Source organism: Hemiscyllium ocellatum, chromosome 17, assembly GCF_020745735.1.
Source record: "Hemiscyllium ocellatum isolate sHemOce1 chromosome 17, sHemOce1.pat.X.cur, whole genome shotgun sequence".
Classification (NCBI taxonomy): domain Eukaryota; kingdom Metazoa; phylum Chordata; class Chondrichthyes; order Orectolobiformes; family Hemiscylliidae; genus Hemiscyllium; species Hemiscyllium ocellatum.
The window spans coordinates 57,339,978-57,357,998 of NC_083417.1; the positions used below are offsets into that span (position 1 = coordinate 57,339,978).

The 18,021-nt window shown below is 41.7% G+C and overlaps 1 protein-coding gene across 1 annotated transcript in view; it reads right to left on the reverse strand.

The window, feature by feature from the left end:
• The window catches only part of lcat (lecithin-cholesterol acyltransferase), a 33,296-nt gene extending 20,321 nt beyond the window's left edge, over positions 1-12,975 (reverse strand). The window contains exons 1-4 of the mRNA XM_060837507.1: positions 12,895-12,975; positions 10,151-10,209; positions 4,720-4,890; positions 3,201-3,316 (exon numbers count right to left, since the gene is read on the reverse strand). Of these exons, the coding sequence (XP_060693490.1) occupies positions 3,201-3,316; positions 4,720-4,890; positions 10,151-10,209; positions 12,895-12,975 (427 nt within the window). The remainder of the gene's footprint in view (positions 1-3,200; positions 3,317-4,719; positions 4,891-10,150; positions 10,210-12,894) is intronic.
• Between the last annotated feature and the right edge of the window lie 5,046 nt (positions 12,976-18,021).

Genomic DNA, 18,021 nt, shown 5'->3' on the forward strand with positions numbered 1-18,021 from the left:
GTTGTACTGGGTCTTTTAAGTTTGTTAGTTTCGACTGGGACAACACATCTATCCTGGGACAGGCTAAGCAAAGACATGCCAGAGAATTCCTAGAGGCCTGGCACTCCAACCACAACGCCATAAACAAACACACAGATCTAGATGCCATCTATCAACTCCTCAGAAAACAAACAGGAAATGACATCACCACAAACCCCAGGAACCCCATCCAGGAGAAAGGTATAAATAGAAAGCAGGAGACAACAGCTTCGCTTCACTTGGAGGTCGCCACTGATGATGTTACCTAGCCAGGTAATGAAATGTCTGGATATCAACCCTACAGCTCAGCGAGCAAACCTAAACCCGAAACAAAACAAAGTTGCAGTTTCTAACGTCATACATGGCCGAGAAATACCTGCTTACTAAATGGTTTGATACTGCATGACTACCTCTCCCCCAACTATTGAACCATAACTCAATTGTTTTCTTTGCAGTGGTGGAGGCTGAGGGGAGACTTGAAAGATGTCTATAAAATGCTATTGAACCATGTGGGCGGCACGGTGGCACAGTGGTTAGCACTGTTGCCTCACAGCGCCAGAGACCCGGGTTCAATTCCCGACTCAGGCGACTGACTGTGTGGAGTTTGCACGTTCTCCCCGTGTCTGCATGGGTTTCCTCTGGGTGCTCCGGTGTCCTCCCAGTCCAAAGATGTGCGGGTCAGGTGAATTGGTCATGCTAAATTGCCCGTAGTGTTAGGTAAGGGGTAAATGTAGGGGTATGGGCGGGTTGCGGGTCGGTGTGGACTTGTTGGGCCGAAGGGCCTGTTTCCACACTGTAATGTAATCTAATCTAATCTAATAACATTTGCATTGTGGGTTATAATGGAAGAAACTATTAAAGGTGGAAAATTTCAAACCCAGCAATAATTGCTTTTTTTCCTAGGTAAAGGTATTAAGAGATAGGGAATTTTTTGTAGATAAATAGAAGTCAGGATATCATGTCGCAGCTTTATAAGACTTTGGTTCAGCTGCGCTTAAAGTATCGCATTCAATTCTGGTTGCAATAATACAGGAAGGATGTGAAGGCTCTGGAGAGGGTGCAGAAGAGGTTTACCAGGATGCTGTCTAGATTAGAGGGTATGAGCTATAAGGACAGGCTAGAAAAACTCAATTTTTTTCTTTGCAGTGGTGGAGGCTGAGGGGAGACTTGAAAGATGTCTATAAAATGCTAAGATCTATTGATAGGGTTGACAGACAGAAGCTTTTTCACAGAGCCAAAATGCCTCATACTTGGGGGCATGCATTTAAGGTGAGAGGGGCAAAGTTCAAAGGATATGTGAGGGGCAAGTTGTTTTACACAGAAATGGTATCTGGAAAGTGCTGCCAGGGTTGTAGTGAAGTCAGATATGATAGCAGCATTTAAGGAGCTTTTAGATAAACACACAATATGCACAGAATTCAGGGATATGACCGAGGGCAAACAGAAGGGATTCGTTTAATTTGGTGTCATGTTTGGAGCAATATTGTTGGCCAAAGGGACCATTCCTGTATTCCTGAACTGTTCTATGTTCTATAAGTCAGGATATAGGTCACCCATAGTCTGATGGAATGTCAGGATATGCTTGAGGAGCTAAATGGCCTAATCTTTGTGTTCATGTTGCTGGAAAGGCGCAGCAGGTCAGGCAGCATCCATGGAGCAGGAGAATCAACGTTTTGGGCATGAGCCTTTCTTCAGGAATCAGGATGACCTGCTGCGCCTTTCCAGCAACACATTTTCAGCTCTGATCTCCAGCATCTGCAGTCCTCACTTTCTCCTAATCTTTGTATGTGTCAAACATGTCAAGCATCAGATACATTAGGGTTATGATCTTGGGGGAATTTGTTCATGGACTTATTGTAACAGCTTCTAAGAATGTTTTTGAAAACTTGGGTTTTGAAAGATTGTGGGAAAATAGATTTTTTTTTCAGGTTTAGTGAAAACCTGAATTTTTGAAGGTCACTTTAAGAGCTAGTTTCTGTAGAACAGTGTTTTGCATGCATTTGGATATTGTTAGGTTTGCAATTGGGGAGAAAAGTCTACTGAGGAAAAGGCATTGCAGCTCATTTCTCTACCTTCCTGAGACACTCTTGTTGTGAGTCCATGGTAAAACCTGATTGTCCTCTTGAAGAGCATTTGGAAGACTTCTTGATCCTATGTTTACTGATCAGCAACTGCCAAGACCCCTGAGACAGCTATTCTTTCTCTAGTCTTTACTATGTGTACACATACATATGTGTGTGTAACATTTCTGTGTTCTGTTTGTGTGGGGTGAACATTTATACTTTCATATTGAAAACTATGTCTGTTAACCAATCTTGCACCTCACTGAATAAATTTTGATCTATGATGCATCAATAGTTTTGGGATTTCTTTTGTTAACTTGATTGATGAATCTTTTAATTCTAATGTCTAATATGGAAAGGCAACATATGTTTACCATATTTGGAACTGGGTAAAATAATTATAATTATATTGTGACCTGTGGAGCAGTGGAACTCCTACCAACTCAGTCAAAACACTTTATCTATATGGTGCATCGGATGCTGTATGGGTCAGAGAACATAACATAGACTGTAATTACCATATGATAAACCACCATAAGTCAGCATAGTCCCAGAGAACCATAGGGATGCCCTCTCATTAGAGAGAGATGACTGGTGGTGAGTTTAAACTGAGAGTGACCATGGCTAGGTGAGGCTAAGAGGGTGGGACTTCCATGTTAGAGTGGTAGGAAAGAGCTGACCAGTAAAGAAGTGGATGAATTGATGGTCGCATGAATAAATATTGACTGTCTGCTTGTATGTTAATTTCTTCATATGACTTTGGAGAGAGATGAGAAATGGAGAGTTTAGATTAAACAAAAAACTGACAACTAATAAGTTGAGAACATAATCATTATCACATTACAGTTTGTGGGAGTTGGCTGTGTGCAAAATGATGGCTGTATTTCTTGCATTACAACACAGTCCAAATTGCAAAATATTCTTCATTGGCTGTAAATGACGAAATGTTCTTCATTTGTTTGGGACTTCCTGACTCTTGTGAAAGGTGCTGTCTAAAGATATGGCTTTCTTGTTGTACTGTGGATCTTTTATTCACTTGCACACCATATAACTTAAAGATTGATGAATTCAAGATGCACTAGTCACCAGTGGAGAATTTACCAGCTTTCCCAAACAAACCTGCTAGTTTAAATGGATCCAGATATTCCACAGAATAAGTCTTCCCGAAACCAGGCACTCGGATCTCTACCCCAGGGGAATTGGAACTCCTCCTTGTTGTCCTGTTGTAAACAAGTCTAAAAGAGATTCAGTTTTGTGAAGTTCTAATTTTTAAAAATGTCAACACAAACTGCACATTATGATCGACAGAAGGTACCTCTCTGGTCCTTAATGACTTTTCACTCAAATTACCAATTGGCTGTTAAAGTGGCACTGATGGGAATGAAAATTGGGCAGTATCTGTAACAGCAATTCTAATCCTGAATATTAATCTGAAAAGTCAATTCTCAGGATCCAAGGGGTTCACATTCAGTTCTCATCTGTTCAATTTCTGTTTAATTCTGTTTAACATAAGGGATTGTATAGGGGAGATGGAACTTCACACCAATTCCCACTCGAATGAATTCCAGCCTCAGCTTTGCTGCTACAGGAATGAACCCGTAGAACCCAAGTATTTGCCCCCTAGAAGAAAAAGAAATATCTAGAAACCATGCTGTTACTCAGCTTTGGCATTACTGAGAAGACGGACCAATCAGCTGAGAAAGTGAGAAGAAGACGACGAATTTGGGGAACTGGAAAATACCATCAAGAATGAAATGAAAAGTGATATAAAATACACTTCTCTGTAAGAAACATAAATGTTGTATGTTTCTATGGGCAGTTTGGTGACTCAGTGGTTAGTACTTCTACCTCACACTACCAGGGACCTGCGTTCAATTCCAGCCTCAGGTCTGCGTGGAGTTTGCACATTCTCCCTGCATCTGCGTGGGTTTCCTCTGGGTGCTCTGGTTTCCTCCCACAGTCCAAGGATGTGCAGGTTAGGTGGATTGGTCATGCTAAGTTATCCATAGTGTCCAGGGAGGTGCAGGCTAGGTAGATTAGCCATGATAAATGCAGGGTTACAGGGTAGGGAAGTAAGACTGGGTAGAATGCTCTTTGGAGGGTTGGTGTTGATGAACCAAATGGCCTGCTTCCACACTGTAGAGATCCCTTTTTTTTTATTAAGGTTGTATTTTGACCTTATTGTATTCTAAGGTCAAAAAAACCTTACTTTCGCAGAGAAAAACTGCAAAAGAAGAATAATTTTATCTTAAATAGGAGTTTTTTTAAAAAAAACTTCCTTCACATGATTTCTCAGAGATTGGGTGATGCCCACTGAAAGAAATAGAATGCTTGTAACAGTGGGGGCAATGGAACTTGAGATCAATGCCGAGAATTTCCATGGGAAATCTTCTATTGGCCACAATATGTTGATTTAAGATTGGCTGAAATCCTGTTTACTTATTGATGACAGGTTCCTGCCAAAGTTCAGGCAGCATCTATTTACTAATGAAGGGACTACAGCAAAATGAATCTTTCGTCCCATTATGGCTCTGAAACTCACACTGAAATCTGTGAACAGGGAAATCCCCAATTTGTACAGCAGAAAAAGCATTGGGAAGAAAAAACAGATTAATAAAGTACAGAATGGCATCGATACCTGATATTATCTATCCAGCAGTCAATTCCGATGGGCAGGAACATATTCAGGTTGAGCCACAATGTGAAGTAGTAGTTACTTTTCCTCATGCACAGCCAGTGGACTATAGCAGGTTTGTCTAACTTCGCTTCCAGGCGATTTCCAACATGCCCAGGCACTTGTAGCAATAGAAGAAAAACTAGGTTATAGAGAGTCACCGACCAAAAAAACACCATGTTTTCTAGTTCGACAGCCTGGTGTAGACTGACATTACCTGTTTATAGAAACCTTTTCACACCTCCTTTAACATCTATCAAATCAGGCATGTGAGGGAATGCTGTCCACTTGCTTGGATGAGTGCAGCTCCGATAGTTCTGAAGATGACTGGAACCTTCTAGACTAAAGCAATCAACTTGATTGATATTGCATCCATGAACCTAAACATTCACCACCTGACCTCCGGTACAAAAGATGCACTGCAACTATTCATCAAACCTCCACTGACAGCACCTTACAAACCTGTGACCTGTGAGATGAAAGACTGCTTAGTGCCAGTGGGTACCTTTCGAATTAGGACAACCCTGCACCTCCTTGTTCAGGTTATGTGGCCATAACCTCCTCATATTGGCTGTTTTACAATGATCCAGTCCATGACACTCTTTTAAGATGGATGTCGCAGGTGGAATATGTGTCCTGTCACAGTATGCACTTATACAGTAAGGAATGAAAGAACTATAAAGTTGTTTGAAAATTTATCGTTGGCCAGTGTTGAAAAACAACAAATTGTAAGCGTACTCACAAGCATATTTGTGCCTTACACTTGCAACTCTTGGGCAATTTTAACTTACCAGTATCTTTATATCTGGCAATTTCTTAGGTATCCAAATAGCCAGGTTTAAACACATTTAGCAGGAGCAGGGAAACCAGAAAATAGCAGTGAGGAGCAGAGATAAGGTCATACCTCAGAATAATACAAATTGTAAAATTATAAATAATTTAAAGTTTGCAGACATCAAGTTGAAGAAAGTAGCAAAAGTTACATAGGAGATATTAAATAGTATATTTGTCAATTGCCACTGTATTGCAAATAACATAGTGAGTTACAAGCATAAATTGTCAAATGAGATTATGAAATGGTAGCATTAATAGATACATAGCTCATTTAAGGCTGAAAAGAAATGTTTCATATTCCCAGATACCAAATATTCAGGAATGAAAGAGAAAGAAAAAGAAGGGGTGTGGCAGAATGGATTAAGGAAAATGATACAGTTCTCAGCAGAAATATTGTTTGAGAACTGTATCCATTTAGCTCGAGTTTTTTTGAAGACCAAACATTGAGGACCAGAGCATTTGTTGACAAATCTCAATGGCACATAACGAAAATGTGATTGTAGGATCAAAAGCCTTTCATGATCTGAATACAGAATAGGAAGAAGAAAGTGCTGAAAGCAACGAAGGAGAGGAATTTCTGTGAAGTGATCTGAAGAATTTTCTTGAGCAATCTGTCTCCAGCCCAACAAGGTAAGAAACAGTGTTGAATCTTGTTCTGGGAAATAAAGCAGGACAAGAAAGGATTTTTTTACTTTAGGGGATCAGCTGGCTAACAGTGCCAGGAAATTTCGATTTTGAGTAAAAGTGGAAAGATATCAGAAAATACCTAAAGAAGATCACTCGACCAGGAAAGAACTAATTTCAGAGATGTGCAGGTAGAGTGGAAAGGTAATTGTGGGATAAAGCAGAAATGGAGCTGAGACAGACTGCTGGAAAAGCATATTTATTTAAAAAGGTCAGTGTATTCTGAGCTAATTGCCTCTAGGTGATAAGAGAAATGAAACTTAAATACAAATATCAAGATAAATTTCATTTAATAACCAAAAAGGTGATGGAAAGTACACATGACCAAAAGGGAAATCTTCATGGACTAAAGGGGCATCAGTAAAATAATAAATCAATAATTTTCATTACTGTATCTCCTACCATCAACATTCTGTGTGTTACCATTTACAGGAACTAGACTGGAGCTGCAAATACTGTTGGGACAAGAGCAGGTCAGAGACTGGGAATTCTGTTGTGTGTAATTCACCTTGTGATTTCCCAAAGCCTGTTAACCATCTACAAGGCTCAAGTCAGGAGTGTCATGGAAAACTCCCCATTTTCCTGGAAAAGAGCAGCTTCAACAACACTCAAGTAGCTCAACAACATCCAGGACCAAGCAGCCCACATCCATCACCTTCAAATTTCGTCTTTTCCAACATTGATGAGCAATGGAATTAGTCTGTACAATCTACAAGATGTAATTAAGTAACTCACCAAAGTTCTGCAGATATCACCTTCCAAACCCATGATTGCAACTTCCAACAAAGTCAAGGTATCATATGCATGGAAACATCAGACCCTGCATCTTTCACATCATGTCACACACCATCCTGACTTGAAACTACAGGTAGTTCTTCTATAACATGATGGTTGCGTTCTTATGCAAACCCACATTATGCAAAATCACACTTCAGAAACAGCACTTAAAATGTTGCGTGATGTAATCGCGTTACAGCCAACACACATTTGTAAAGTTCACACTTTAGAAACAGTGTATCCAATGCGTCAAACACATTACAGTGAATTTTCATTAACAAAACGTGCATTAGACCAGAGTGACCAATATATACATTTATCTTATTTGTTCATGATGTGTGGGTGTCATTGGCTGAGCCAACATTTATTGAACATCCCTAATTGCCCTAGAGACCGTCATAGTGGCTGAAGAAGAATTGCCTTCTTTGACCACTTCAGTCCTTGTGTGCAGGGACATTCACAGTACTGTTAGCAAGAGAGTTCCAGACTTTGGCCCAATGGCAATGAAGGAATGGTAAGATAGTTTCAAGTCAGGGTGGTATATGACTTGGAGGGGTACATGAGATGATGGTGTTTCCATGGATCTGCTGTCCCTGTCATTTTAGGTAATAGAATTAGATCCTGCCCAGATAATGTTAATATAGGGGAAATTAATCAATGCTAATGTCATGGAGTGTCAAGGGATGATGGTTAAATTCTCTTTTTATGGATATGGGCCATAGTCTTGCACTTGTGTAGCACAAACATTATTTATCACTTTTTAAGCACGGTAAGGTCTTTTCTTTCCTTTTAATCCAATAGTTACTGTAAGATTAATAATGGTGGTTAGTGGAGTGGTATACACTTCCTGTGAGAGGTGGAAGATCAGAGACCGGTCAAATGTCCCTGTCAAGTATGCCATACTGGAACAGCATGCACCTGATCATTCGAGACATATTTGGACTCACAAGAGGGAGAGAGTATGATAGATAGGAGCTTCTGGGATATGGTCACACCAAGGGTTCAGCCAGATAAAAGGGTGACTGCCATGAGGGGCAGGCAGACAGTGTGGGAATCTCCGAGAACATAGAACATCGAACATTACAGCACAGTACAGGCCCTTCAGCCCTCAATGTTGTGCCGACCTGCAAAACTGATCTGAAGCCCATCCAACCTACACTATTCCATAATCATCCATATATTTATCCAATGACCATTTAAATGCCCTTAAAGTTGGCGCTCTACTACTGTTGCAGGCAGGGCGTTCCACCCCCTTACTACTGTTTAAGTAAAGGACCTACATCTGACATCTGTCCTATATTTATCACCCCTCAGTTTAAAGCTATGTCCCTTCATGCTAGCCGTCACCATCCAAGGAAAAAGGCTTTCACTGTCCATCCTATCTAATCCTCTGATCATTTTGTATGTCTCTATTAAGTCACCTCTTAACCTTCTTCTCTCTAATGAAAACAGCCTCAAGACCATCAGCCTTTCCTCATAAGACCTTCCCTCCATACCAGGCAACATCCTGGTAAATCTCCTCTGCACCCTTTCCAAAGCTTCGACATCCTTCCTATAATGTGGCGACATGAACTATATGCAATATTCCATGGGTGACCACACCAGAATTTTGTATAGCTGCAACATGACCTCATGGCTCTGAAACTTAATCCCTCTCCCAATAAAAGCTAACACACTGTATGCCTTCTTAATAACCCTATCAACCTGGGTGGCAACTTTCAGGGATCTATGTACTTGAACACCGAGATCCCTCTGCTTATCCACACTACCAAGAATCTTACCATTAGCCAAGTACTCTGTATTCCTGTTACTCCTTCCAACGTGAATCACCTCACACTCCATTTGCCCCCTCTCAGCCCAGCTCTGCAGCTTATCTATGTCTCTCTGCAACATCCTTCTGCACAATCCACAACTCCACCAACTTTAGTGTTATCTGCAAATTTATTAACCCATTCTTCTACACCCTCATCAAGGTCATTTGTAAAAATGACAAAGAGCAGTGGCCCTAAAACCGATCCTTGCAGTACACTACTAGTAACTGAATTCCAGGATGGACATTTCCCATCAACCACCACCCTCTGTCTTCTTTCAGCTAGCCAATTTCTGATCCAAACCATTAAATCACCCTCAGTCCCATGCTTCCGTATTTTCTGCAATAGCCTACTGTAGGGAACCTTATCAAATGCTTTACTGAAATCCACATTTTCCACATCAACTGCTTTACCCTCATCTAGCTGTTTGGTCACCTTCTCAAAAACTCAATAAGGTTAGTGAGGCGTGATCTACACTTCACAAAACTGTGTTGACTAACCCTAATCAAATTATTCCTTTCTAGTTGATTATAAATCCTATCTCTTACAATTTTTTCCAACACTTTACCTACAACTGAAGTTAAGGCTCTCTGGTCTACAATTACCAGGGTGATCTCTACTTCCCTTCTTGAACAAGGGGGCAACATTTTCTCCAGTCTTCTGGCACTATTTCTGTAGACAATGACAAATTAAAGATCAAAGCCAAAGGCTCTGCAATCTCCTCCCTAGCTTCCCAGAGAATCCTCAGATAAATCCCATCCAGCCCAGGGGACTTATCTATTTTCACAGTTTCCAGAATTGTTAACATCTCCTCCTTATGAGCCTCAATCCTGTCTAGTTTAATAGCCTGTATCTCAGTATTCTCCTTGACAACATTGTCTTTTTCCTGTGTGAATACTGATGAAAAATATTCATTTAGTACCTTTCCTATCTCTTCGGACTCCATGACAACTTCCCATTACTATCTTTGACAAGATGATAAAGAGCTCAGATTTGAAACGTTGATTCTCCTGCTCCTCGGATGCTGCCTGATCGGCTATGATTTTCCAGTGCCACACTTCTCGACTCTTCCCCTCTCAAACAATTATACTTTGTACAGTGGATGCTGTTGGGGGTTTGGGAGTGGCTGGGGCTGGGGGATAGCAGGAAAGCAGCAGTAGCAGCCATATACTGTTTTGGAGCAAAGAGGGTCGAAGTGTAGGTGAGCAGTAGTGATAGGGTTCTGTATAGTCACTGGCACAGATAGACCTGTCTGTGGCTATGAGTGAGACTCCTGGTGCTAGAGTTAAGGATGTCTCTGAGCAGATAAAGAATATTCTGAAGGGAGACGGTAAGCAGCCAGAGGTTGCTAACGACATAGGCAGGAAGAGAAAAGAAATGAGGGAGTTAGGTAAAAAGTTGAAAAGCAGGACTCTAGGTTGCAATCTCAGGATCACTCCCTATGCCAGGTGCTAGTGAGATCAGAAATAGGAAGATAATACAGCTGAATGTGTGGCTGAAAAGTTAGTGGTAGGAGGGAGGGTTGTAGATATCTGGATCTTTAGGATTTCTTCTCAGGCAGGAGTGACCTGTACAAGGACAGATTGCACCTAAACTGGAGAGGCAATGATCTCCTTGCAGGCCATATGGTAGTGCAGTCAGGAGAGTTAAAACTTGTGTGGCTGGGGGTGGTAACCAGAGCAGTAGGTCAGCATGTGGATTGATGAGGAGACAGTAGAGGTTAAGTCAAGTAAGGAGGAATAGACAGGGCCAAGTTAACAAGTACGGCAGAACTGGCAGTGTGAAGTGTGTTCATTTTTAATAAGGGGTATAACAGGTGAGGCAGATGAGCTTCAAGTTTGGATTAATATGTCGGGCTACAATGTGGTACCCATTACAGAAATTTGGTTGAGAGAAGGGCAGGACTAGCAGCTCAGCGTTCCAGAGGTTAGGGTGTAAAAGGGGTGAGGGGGATTGCATTACTGATTAAGGAGAATGTCACAGCTATGACTGAGAGAGGAGATCTTGACAGGTTCATCTGGAGATGCTCTCTGGGTAGAACTCAGGAATAAGCAAGGTGCAATCACTATGATTGGGTTATACTATATGTCTCCGAATAGCCAGCAGGAGATGGAGGAACATATATGTAAGCAGACCATAGAAAGATATAAAAACAGCAAGGTTGTTTTCATGGATGATTTTAACTTCCCCAGTATTGACTGGGACTGTTAGTGCCAAGGACTTGGAAGGAGCAACGTTTGTTGGGTGCATCCAGGCGGGCTTCTTGAAACAATATGTAGATAGTTCAACTTGGGAAGGGGCCGTACTAGACCTTGTGTTTGGGAATGAGCCTGACCTGGTGATTCAAGTTTTAGTGGGGGAACATTTTGGGAACAGTGATCAGAATTCTGTATGTTTTAAGATAGTTATGGATAAGAATAAGACTGGTACTCAGGTGAAAGTGCCAAATTGTGGGAAGGCTAATTATGAGATTATTAGGCAGCTACTTCAGAAATTAGATTGGGGGGTGGGGTGGGGTGGCTGTTTGAGGGTAAATCCACATTTGACAAATGGGAGTCTTTTAAAGGAGTAAAAAATGAGGTCTGCAGATGCTGGAGATCACAGCTGAAAACGTGTTGCTGGTTAAAGCACAGCAGGTCAGGCAGCATCTCAGGAATAGGGAATTCGACGTTTCGAGCATAAGCCCTTCATCAGGAAGGGCTGTACATCTCTCTAACTCTATGAGAGTCCCCTCTCACAATTGTTCACTTGGACTTTGTCAGATCCAACTTTACAACATAGCCCTGATGAAGGGCTTATGCTCGAAACGTCGAATTCCCTATTCCTGAGATGCTGCCTGACCTGCTGTGCTTTAACCAGCAACACATTTTCAGCCGTCTTTTAAAGGAGTTCAGGACACATATGTTCCTGTGAGGGTGAAAAATATGAATGGCAAGATTCAGGAAGACTGGATGACAAGAGACATTGAAAGTTCAATCAAAAAGAAAAGGAAACATATATAAGGTTTAGGGAACCGACTTCAGAAAGACCCTTAAGGAGTATAAAGAATGCAGCAAATAACTTAAACAAGTAATTAAGGTGGCTAAAAAGGCCCAGGAAATGTCTTTAACAAGTAAGAGTAAGGTGAATCCTGGGATACTTTGTAAGTATACTAGGAGCAAGAAGTTAGCTATGGAAAAGGTAGGTCCATTCAAGGACAAATGAGGGAATTTATGTTTAGAATCAGAGGAAATGGGTGAGGTTTTTAATGAGTACTTTGCATCGGTGTTCATCAATGAGAAGGATATGGATGATAGTAGGATTAGGGAGAGATATGTTAATATTTAAGGGCATGTTGATATTAAGAAGGAGGAGGTTTTGGTGTCTTGAAAACATTAAGGTAGATCAGTCCCCAATGTGTCCTAAGATCTATCCCAGTAAACTGAGGGAGGCAAAGGAGGGAGCTTCTGGGACTTTGACAGCGCTCTTGCTATCCTTTTTAGGCACAGGCAAGGTCCCAGAAGACTGAAGAATAGCCAATGTTATTCCTTTATTTAAGAAGGGCAAGAATACTCCAGGAAATTAGAGACTGGTGAGTTTTATGTCAATGGTAGGGAAATTATTGGACAAGCTTCTTAGAAACAAGATTTACTATGGGTGGGGGGGACAGGGTTTGGTGGGGGTGTGTGGGGGGGGGGGTGGGGGGTGGTGTGGGCCAGGTGCTGCCAGGTGGGATTGGACTGGGTTTGGATGTCTGGTCAGTGTGGATGGGTTGGACCGAAGGTTCTGTTTCCGTGCTGTACATCTCTCTGACTCTATGAGAGTCCCCTCTCACAATTGTTCACTTGGACTTTGCCAGATCCAACTTTACAACATAGCCAGTTATGGCACCAAAGACTGGTGGCTACTGCTGTTATTTTCCCCTGAGAGGTAATTCCCCCAACTGAATGGTATACTTGTTTGAGAGGGAGATAATCACAGGAGACTCCTGCAATCCCTGCCTACCTCTCCTGGTTGTCACCTATCTATGTGACTGTATCTGCAGAGTGACTACCTCTTTGAAACTACAATCTATCGCACTCTTTGCCTCCGCTATACTCCTGAGTGCTTCCAACTGCCGCTCCAACCCAGCCATGGTGTCTAAGAGGAGCTGCAGACAGATATACTTCCTGTAGACATATTTGTCAGGGACAGTCCCTGATCTCCCACATCTGACATGGACCATTCCACTCCATTGACTGCCGTCTCTGCATCTTTAACAGCTAGTAGACTTAGGATAAAAAAGAGCCTTATCCTTACCTTGTTGCTGCTTGTCCTCTTCAACAAAGTCTGGTATTCGCCTAGGGCTGCTCTTCAATCTAACCTGCAGTACCTTGACCACAAAGCAGCCCTTTGTAAAACTGGCCGGAGCAAGACGCAGCAATGCCTCCCTCCCCAACTTGTTTGCACTCCCACACTTAGCTCAACTCAAAGCGTTTGCACTCTCTTGCTGCACTCTCTGACACTTCTGTTGAGGCATACCCATGAAAAATAGACACTTTTGTCAGTCTGGCTGATGCCAGTAGACTTTATACCAAAATGTATCAGTTTGGCTTTAGTGGAGGGAAGAAAATGGTGGTCCAAAAAAAAGATCATTTTGTGGTCAATATTGAGGTCATCATCTAAGCATTTTAAAACATAATACCTAATTATGAAATCTTTGAGAGATTTTAAATTAATATTCAGTAATTGCTTGAATACTAAATCAATATTTTATTTTTCAAATATAGTCTTCTGCCTACATTGTAGATGAACGATTTTCAACTGTACCTGTCCTAAACTGGGCTCACATGCTGAAGGCACCACCAATACTTGCACAAGTTGCATGTGGGGCAGCCAACATAAAACAAACAAGATTGTCCTGGGGACTCAGTGTACGCAGGAAGTTTTACTTCTGCAGTATTCAGGTGACTGGTAAATTTTGACTGTTATCGTTAGTGAGATTTTGTTTGTCTGCACTGTAAAAACAAGTTGATTATGATTCAAAGAAAAATAGCGTACTTTGGGAGATTTTAGGATGTTCAAGGTGGGCTGATGGGGAGAAAGGAAAATATTAAAGGGGTTCCCACCCCAAAACGTCGATTCTCCTGCTCCTTTCATGCTGCCTGACCTGCTGCACTGTTCCAGCAACACATTTTTAAGCTCTGATCTCCAGCATCTGCAGTCCTCACTTTCCCCAGAAATCTATGCCTAGTCAAAGACATTTAATGGCAGTTACAAACAATTTTCTGCACAATAACAATGTTTGGTAGCTTTTCTGGGATTTGTGGTACATTTCAAACTCTATTATAAATGCTGCAAATGAATTGGATATAAACATAGGAGGTATAATTAGTAAGTTTACAGATGACACCAAAATTGGAGGTGTAATGGACAGCAGAGAAGGTTACCTCAGATTACGACGGGATCTTGATGAGATGGGCCAAAGGGCTGAGAAGTGGCAGATGGAGTTTAATTTAGGTACATGAGAGCTGCTGCATTTTGTAAAAGCAAATCTTAGCAGGACTTATACACTTAATGGTAAGGACCTTGGGAGTGTTGCTGAACAGAGACCTTGGAGTGCAGGTTCATAAGCTCCTTGAAAGTAGAGTTGCAGGTAGATAGGGTAGTGAAGAAGGCGTTTGGTATGCTGGGTGCTGAAAGTACATCATGAAAGAGATAGGAATAAATAATAATAATAATAGATCAGTCATTCTGTTATTGATGATGGGAAAATTATTGAATCCTTTATGAAGGACAAAATAAACTTGCATCTGTAAAGGCACTAGTTAATGAGGGAGAGCCAGTATTGATTTGCCCAAGGTAAACTTTGTCAGATTAACTTAGTTCATGAAGTAACAGGGAAGGTTGATCAAAGTAGTGTATGAGATAATAACTTTCAAAATGTATTTGACAAAGGACCATGCAGGCAGCTTATTAAGAAAATGTAGATCCATGGAATTAAGAGGAAGGTGGCTCTACAGATGCAAAGCTTGATCACTAACAGGAAAAGAGCTGTTGTTATGATTAATGCTTTTCAAATTGGGAGATCATTTGCAGGCATGTTAAATTGATTCGATTAGATTCCCTACAGTGTGGAAACAGGCCCTCCGAAGAGTAACCCCACCCAGACCCATTCCCTCTGACTAACGCACCTAACTTATGGCCATTTCACCTGACCTGCACATTTTTGGAAGAAACTGGAGCACCCGGAGAAAACCCACGCAGACACGGGGAGAATGTGTAAACTCCACACAAACAGTTGACCAAGGTTGGAATCGAACCTGGGACCCTGGTGCTATGAGGGAGCAGTGCTAACCACTGTACCACCACGTCACCCCCAATAATTTGAATCCAATAATTTTCAATTAAGTCCAAATTGAGTCCAAAAGTTTTCAATTTTTAGGTATGGCCTACATTTGAGTATGGGATGGGAACAGCATTTTAAAGTTTGCAAAAGATACAGAATTTGGCAAAGTCGTTGATCATGGTGAGGATTGTTACAGAGCTGAAAATGTGTTGCTGGAAAAGCGCAGCAGGCCAGGCAGCATCCAAGGAGCAGGAGAATCAACATTTCAGGCATGAGCCCTTCTTTAGGAATGAAGAAGGTCTCATGCCCAAAACATCGATTCTCCTGCTCCTTGGACGCTGCCTGACATGCTGCGCTTTTCCAGCAACACATTTTCAGCTCTGATCTCCAGCATCTGCAGTCCTCACTTTCTCCTCGAGGATTGTTACAGAGTTTGGCATGACATAGGAAGGATGGCAAATTGGGCAAAAATATGGCAGATGGATTTCAATGTGGAGAAGTGTGAAGCGATGCATTTTGGAAGACTTAACCCTGAAAGATAGAAGTTATAAATAGCCTGATTTTCAAAAATGTAGACAAGCAGAGAGACCTTAATGCTCCTTTGCACAAATTCCCCAAAAAAGTTCTGCAAGTTGATAAGATGGGTTATAAAATCTACTCTATTAGTTGGAGGTAAAGCCCAGACCTCCCAACCCAGAATTAGGTTCACATCTCTTACGTACCTCAAGCACTGATCCAATTTCCAAAGTCCAAGGATGTGCGAGTTAGGTGGATTGGCAATGCTAAATTGCCTGTAGCCTCCAGGGATGTGCAGACTGGGTGGACTAGCCATGGGAAATGTAGGGTTATGGGGTTTGGGGAGGGGAATGTGTCTGGATGGGATGCTCTTTGGAGGTTTGGTGTGGACTCAATGGATCAAATAGCTGTATAGGTTCTATGATTCTATGAGTACCTTACAGAATTGCATACCAAAAGTGCGGAAGTGAAACTTAGCAGTCAAGATTCCCCATGGGAGGCTGATTAGCAAGGTTAGATCTCACAGAATACAGGGAGAACTAACCATTTGGATACAGAACTGGCTCAAAGGTAGAAGACAGAGGGTAGTGGTGGAGGGTTGTTTTTCAGACTGGAGGCCTGTGACCAGTGGAGTGTCACAAGGATCAGTGCTGGATCCTCTACTTTTTGTCATTTACATAAATGATTTGGATGCGAGCATAAGAGGGACAGTTCGTAAGTTTGCAGATGACACCAAATCTGGAGGTGTAGTAGACAGCGAAGAGGGTTACCTCAGATTACAACAGGATCTTGACCAGATGGGCCAATGGGCAGAGAAGTGGCAGGAGTTTAATTCAGATAAGTGTGAGGTGCTGCATTTTGGGAAAGCAAATCTTAGCAGGACTTATATACTTAATGGTAAGATCCTAGAGAGTGTTGCTGAACAAAGAGACCTTGGCGTGCAGGTTTATAGCTCCTAGAAAGTGGAGTCACAGGTAGATAGGATAGTGAAGAAGGTGTTTGGTATGCTTTCCTTTATTGGTCAGAGTATTGAGTACAGGTGTGGGAGGTCATGTTGCTGCTGTACAGGACATTGGTTAGGCCACTGTTGGAATATTGCATGCAATTCTGGTCTCCTTCCTAACGGAAAGATGTTGTGAAACTTGAAAGGGTTCAGAAAAGATTTACAAGGATGTTGTCAGGGTTGGAGGATTTGAGATATATGGAGAGGCTGAACAGGCTGGGGCTGTTTTCCCTGTAGTGTCAGAGGCTGAGGGGTGACCTTGTAGAGGTTTACAAAATTATGAGGGGCATGGATAGAGTAAAGAGGCAAAGTCTTTTCCCTGAGGTCGGGGATTCCTGAATTAGAGGGCATAGGTTTAGGGTGAGAGGAGAAAGATATAAAAGAGACCTAAGGGGCAACTTTTTCATTTGAACAACAACAACATGAACTTTGATCCATCATGTCTTTTAAAAACATTTAGGCTCAATGAAAACACAGCAGGATGTTCATACAAAGGTAACAAAATGATCATGATCTTTGATGCTGTATCATGTCATGGCTGATACTTTTGAAACTCTAGCAGAAGTCAGACTGAGCAAGATTATAATCAGGTCTTTGACTCATTACACAAGGAAATGCAAAGACAAATAGTCACACTACCTAAAATGGGCTTAGTATTTGCCAAATGATATCTAGCTGTTTACAGGATAAAATCACAACTCAAACCAAGCCTAAACTGCCCGAGATCTAAATAAAATGCATCTCTCCGCTCTAAAACCACATGTTGCAGTATGATAAAAGTCATTTCGCATTTCTAAAAGAAAAACTTTACCTTTCCTCAGCCACATTGCTAAATGTTACACAGCTGAATATTTCACAAACAAGACAAACAATTGCTGGCTGAGACTGCTTTACTCCTTTATCCCAGCCTGATAATACAACACACTGAATCTGGATAAGAATAAACACATAGTTTATCAATCAGGAGTTTGGGAAAAGGGCTTTATCCCGGTGTTGAATATGTCTGCCTCATATCTTCCATATAAGCTGTGGTCTCCTGTGAAAGGTATGCTGGGATATCAAACAGAGCAAACATCACCAGATTTAATTCATGGAATAACACATCCACCTTGTCTTCCACAGTAGCTGCTTCTTTCTCATTCGAAGCTTGGGGCTCACACTCTGGGTATTACTTATGTCACAGTGGATAGGTATCACCACAGTACGTCAGTCAGATCTAGACTACCACCTCAACTGTTCAAATGCACCTCTCCCTGCAATCTGAGGCAAAAATACAGGGCGGGAATGATGCTCTGCAAGAGTCTCTAGAATTTCTTTGTTCCAATATTACCATC